This window comes from Amblyraja radiata, chromosome 45, assembly GCF_010909765.2.
Source record: "Amblyraja radiata isolate CabotCenter1 chromosome 45, sAmbRad1.1.pri, whole genome shotgun sequence".
Classification (NCBI taxonomy): domain Eukaryota; kingdom Metazoa; phylum Chordata; class Chondrichthyes; order Rajiformes; family Rajidae; genus Amblyraja; species Amblyraja radiata.
The window spans coordinates 4,215,467-4,220,988 of NC_046000.1; the positions used below are offsets into that span (position 1 = coordinate 4,215,467).

The window sequence follows — 5,522 nt, forward strand, 5'->3', positions numbered from 1 at the left end:
GACAAGGGAAGAAATAAGACCACTGGTAACCATAGAGGTAGGTGGGTCTGGTCCCTTACTTATTAACGAAAGCATGGGTGTTGGTGGCAGATTACACTTTTTTTCTGGATGCATGGTATAAGTTGACATCAGATACTTATATCCTAAGCAGTATCCAGGGATATACGATAACGTTCTTACAACCACGTAATTCTCCAGTCCAGCATTTACCGAACAGAGTGTTCAGGCTTAAGGGCGAAGATAAAGCAAAAGCACATGCTGAACTGCAGAGACTCCATAAACTGGGGATAATTGAACAAACCCAACTCGAACCTTTAGAATTCGTGTCCAACATTTTTATTAAACATAAGAAAGGTGGTGGTTGCCGCATCATCATAGATTTGAGTAATTTGAATGTTTTTGTAAAATATATTCACTTCAAAATGGAAACCTTTGCTACTGCTAAACTATTAATCTCCAAAGGTTACTATATGGCAAGCATTGATTTAACAGATGCTTACTATTCAGTACCCATAACAGGTGACCGCAGACGTTATTTGAAATTTAATTGGATGGATCAAACTGGCAATACAGAGCACTACCAAATGGTCTTACTTCTGCACCTAGGTTATTTACCAAAATATTAAAACCAGCCTTAGCTTTCCTACGGGAACATAAACACATTGTGATGGCTTATTTGGATGATATACTTATATTGGGCAAAAGGGTAAAACAAGCAGAATTAACAATAACAGCCACTATACAATTATTTGAAAGCCTAGGATTCATTATCCATCCAATTAAATCTAAATTGAAACCTTCAACAACACTGCATTTCTTGGGATTTACCATTAACTCAGTTCTTATGTCAGTGACTTTGCCACAAGACAAAGCAATAGCCCTCGAGGAGGATTGCAGCAAAATCATTGACACAAGAAAACCATCTATTAGACAGGTGGCGAGAATGATTGGCAAGATAATAGCAGCTTTTCCAGCTGCACAATTCGGACCTTTATATTATCAGAATTTACAAAGGGCAAAAATAAGAGCTCTAAAATACAATGGAGGTCATTTTGATAGACCTATGGAACTACCAAAAGAAGCCATACTAGAACTACAATGGTGGAAAGAAAACATTAGGCATTGTTCCAATCCAATCATTATCAGCAATCCGTCTATCACACTACAAACGGATGCTAGTGCTCTCGGATGGGGTGCCACGGATTCCATCACCAGCTGTGGTGGGAGATGGAATGAACAGGAGTCGTCATTACTACACACTTTGGGCATAAATTACTTAGAAATGTTGGGAGCTTTTCACGGCCTTAAGTCATATTGCTTAGGGTTATCTCACCAGCATGTAAGATTACAAATTGATAACACCACTGTGGTAGCATACATCAACCACATGGGTGGAAACAAATCGACATCATGTGACAATCTGGCAAACAAGATCTGGCAATGGTGTATCCGCAGAGGAATTTGGATATCAGCTACCTACTTACCAGGTAGACAAAACTCAGTGGCAGACACCAGGTCACGCAAATTCAATGAGAACATCGTTGGACAAAAAAGTATTTGCTGAAATTACAGCACGATACGGAACACCAGATGTCGATCTATTCGCATCCAGGCTTAACCACCAAGTGCCAAAATATGTATCATGGGAACCAGACCCTGGGGCAGCAGCCACAGATGCTTTTTCGCTGCATTGGGGGAATTTGTTATTTTATGCATTCCCTCCCTTCTGCCTCATCAGTCGGGTACTAAGTAAGATAAGACAAGACTCTGCGTCTGGTATCTTAATAGTACCCGATTGGCCTACCCAACCATGGTTCCCATTGGTACAGCAGATGATATTAGAACCTCACATCACCATTCAACACAGACCGGATCTACTGGTAAATCCAGCAACTAGGACAAGTCATCCTTGTCATCGTCACATTAACGTTTTGGTTTGTAGACTCTGAAAGCTTCTTTATTACACCTGGGCTTAACAGCGAGAGCTGTGATCATGATCGCTGGAGCCCAACGAGAGTCAACAAAAAAATCAATACCTAGTATATATCAGAAAATGGAACAGGTATTGCAACCAGAACAACATTATCCACAGACCTACGAACATTCAACCGGTATTGGAATTTCTGGTAAATTTACACCATGACGAACGACTTACGTACAGCGCCATCAACTGCGCCAGAAGTGCCCTGTCTACCTACCTCTGGAGAGAAACGGAACGACAGCCTGAGGGGTTACACCCTTTGGTAACCAAGCTCATGAGGGGCATATTCAATGCTAACCCTCCTAAGGCCAGATATTCCCATATATGGGATGTTGGCATCATTCTGAATCTACTAAGAAACTGGACTCCAGCCACTAGCCTGTCATTACAGACTTTGACCTTAAAAACGGTCATGCTGATGGCATTGGTCACAGCACAAAGGGCGCACTCCCTACACAAATTGAGGCTGGATAACATGACCAGTTCGCAGGAAAATATACATTTTTACATCCAGGAACTGGTAAAATAGAACAGACAGGGATCGGCAGGCCTAAAAGTGATTTTCAATAACTACCCTGCAGATGAGCGACTGTGTGTGGTAACACATCTAAAAGAATACATTAAACAAACCAAAACCATCAGAGGCACAGAAAAGGCACTGCTCATTAGCCACAGACAGCCTCATAAACGAATAACAAAACAGACCATTTCCAAATGGATAAAACAAGTACTTACTAAAGCAGGTATAGATACTAATTGTTTTAAATCTCACCCCACCTGGGCTGCAGCTACGTCGGCAGCATACAAGTTGGATGTTCCATTGGATCAGATCCTCAAAACGGCAAGATGGTGATCAGAAGGAACTTTCCGTAAATTTTATAATAAACCAGTGGAAGAAACTGGAACTTTTTCAAAAACTATATTAAGTTCTGTAATATAATTTGTCCCCATGAATATCCGGGGTTTTATGATTTCTTTTGTTAATAAATTTGTTTGTTGCATCCACATACCGTATGGATGTCGAAAATATTTATCCCCTATACCAAGGCAGATGTGTGTCATGGACTCGTCCACGGCATGAAATCACAGAGCGTTGAAATCTTCACGTAGTCACTCACGTGACTCCGAAGTAAAATAGTAAGATTAAACGAGAACTTACCAGTTTGAAGTTTGATTTTATGAGGAGTAACGTTGAGGGAATACGTGCCCTCCACTCCCACCCTTGATCATATACTCAACTGGTATCTCTCTCTAATCTTACTATGTTTAGTCATTATAGTTATCTGTGATTCCACACCGCTGCTTTGAAGAAAGCACGCATGCGTCCTAGCGGGGTTCTTCACGTATTCCCTACGTTACTCCTCATAAAATAAAGATCAAACTTCAAACTGGTAAGTTCTCGTTTAATCTTACTATTTCATTTACTGTTAGTTTTTGCCTTTAAGAAGTGTTTTTGTTTCTCGACTTTTGCATTAAAGTGCCTATAGCAGTTGTAGTATAATGGCTACTCAAGCAGACTCTCAGTTAGCAGCTAAGCTTCATAGCTGGTGTAGTGAAGCATGCTTAGACCCAACCCATGCTTTTGTCCTGTTTGACGTGCCGACTAATACTGACCAAGCAGATATTGAAGAGACTGTTCAGACAGTAAAGGCACTTGAGAGCGTAAAGGTACGGGACGTCCAAAGTGACATTCAGACTGGCAGCAACCTGGTACTCTGTGAATGCCGTGAAGTTGTACAGCCAGATCGCATTCCCCCCCAACTGCAGCCAGTGAAGGGAGGCTCAGAATGGAACATTTTCCTCTCCAATGAACCTGTGAGCCCAGCTGAAGATTTTTTAGATAAGCTAAACAAACTAATGACTGATGAAGGAAAATCAGTAAATGATGTTCAAGCCATGCTGACTACAGAGACTCCACAAGGAAGCTCCCCAGAGTCCATCATCCGAGCAGTAGGAGACCTGTTGGGAAAAACGATGAGACCTACCAGTGAGAACAATGCATTTCGACGTCTGCGGATGTTCTCTGGAAACCTTCCCACACCGCCAGGAGAGGAGAGCCTTGACCATTGGCTCGAACAAGCCTATCTAATGATTGAAGAATGTGACTGCTCTGAACGTGAGAAACGAAAGAGAATAGTCGAGAGCTTAAAGGGGCCGGCCCTGGAAATAATTCAGGCTGTACGACTAAACGACCCAGATGCTAGCCCTGACTGCTATGTAAAGGCCTTGGAAAGTGCCTTTGGCACGCCTGTGTCAGGAGAAGACTTATATTTTGCCTTCAGGAGCCTTCACCAACAGTCTGGTGAAAAGCTATCTGACTTTTTAAGGAGGCTGGAACGCTCGTTGATCAAAGTAGTGCAGAAAGGAGGCCTTCTCAGCCACAGAGCCGATCATGCTCGAATTCACCAACTCGTTAGAGGTGCTACTGACTCTGATATGATGCTGTTACAGTTGAGATTGAGAGAAAGAAAAGAGAAACCTCCTACCTTCTTAAAGCTCCTAACTGAGATTCGTGAAGAGGAGGAATATGAGACAGCTCGACGAAAATTAACTACAACAGAAGACATAATCAGAGACCAAGCCAATACCAAAGCTACAGAAGACCAAAGGTTGAAGGCAGAGATTCAAGAGCTTCGTGCAGAGCTTGGTGAGCTAAGGAAGAAGCAGCAAGACACACACACTGAGCCAAAATTCAAACCCACCAAGAAAACTATAGACACTGAAAAATAAAACGAAGTTCAAATGTTGAGGCAACAGGTGCTGCAGCTACAACATCAGCTACCTGTGATGTCTGTATCTCACAGTCCTGTGACTGCAGACCCTAAAAAGAGGGATGGGAAGGCCAGACCCAGCCCAGCAGCTAAACCACATAATGCCAAAGACTCAGAGAGCTTCTTCTGTTACAGATGTGGAGAAAATTGTCATATTGCCACACACTGCACAGCCCCAGAGAACAGCCCAAAAGTAATCCAAAAATTACTCGGTGCTCTGCGCAAAAGTAAGGAAGATAAAGCGTCACACAAAAGGTTTGCTGAGTCGAAGCAGGTTGGTCCAGTCTACTCACAGCAGCCTCGTAACCTGCCACAAGGACTGGTTGGCCCATCCATGATGGCTGATGTGAAAATTGATGGTCAACCCTGTAGAGCCATTTTAGACAGCGGCTCCAGAGTCACTATCATCTTTGAGAGTTGGCACACCAGATTCCTTCCCAATGTGCCCATTCACCCACTCAAAGACCTTGCCATATGGGGACTGAGTGACACTAGCTATCCATATACAGGCTATGTGGCAGTTGAGCTGGGACTGCCTCCTAATTCCAAGGGAGTTGAAGAAATAGTTCCCGTGGTGGCTCTAATATGCCCTGATTCGCCAAGTCCTGACCCAGTTCCTGTTGTCGTTGGCACTAATACAACAAAATTGCGCTCCCTGCTGTACCAATGTGAGGAACTCAAAGGCAACGATGAGGTTCACTCTCTGAGAATAAACACTGTTCGTTCTGAACAATCCCCATCACCTTGTAATCCACCAATGGATGTGGTCG

The 5,522-nt window shown here is 43.0% G+C and overlaps 1 protein-coding gene across 1 annotated transcript; it reads left to right on the top strand.

The window, feature by feature from the left end:
• Positions 1 to 3,481: 3,481 nt before the first annotated feature.
• On the top strand, positions 3,482 to 4,711 carry LOC116968426 (paraneoplastic antigen Ma1 homolog). The gene has a single exon (XM_033015195.1). The coding sequence runs from the start codon at positions 3,482 to 3,484 to the stop codon at positions 4,709 to 4,711; it is 1,230 nt and encodes a 409-aa protein (XP_032871086.1).
• Positions 4,712 to 5,522: the final 811 nt, after the last annotated feature.

What these genes read in the sequence shown, in the direction of transcription:
- LOC116968426 (XM_033015195.1), top strand. Translation starts at nt 3,482, where the DNA reads ATGGCTACTCAAGCAGACTCTCAGTTAGCAGCTAAGCTTCATAGCTGG.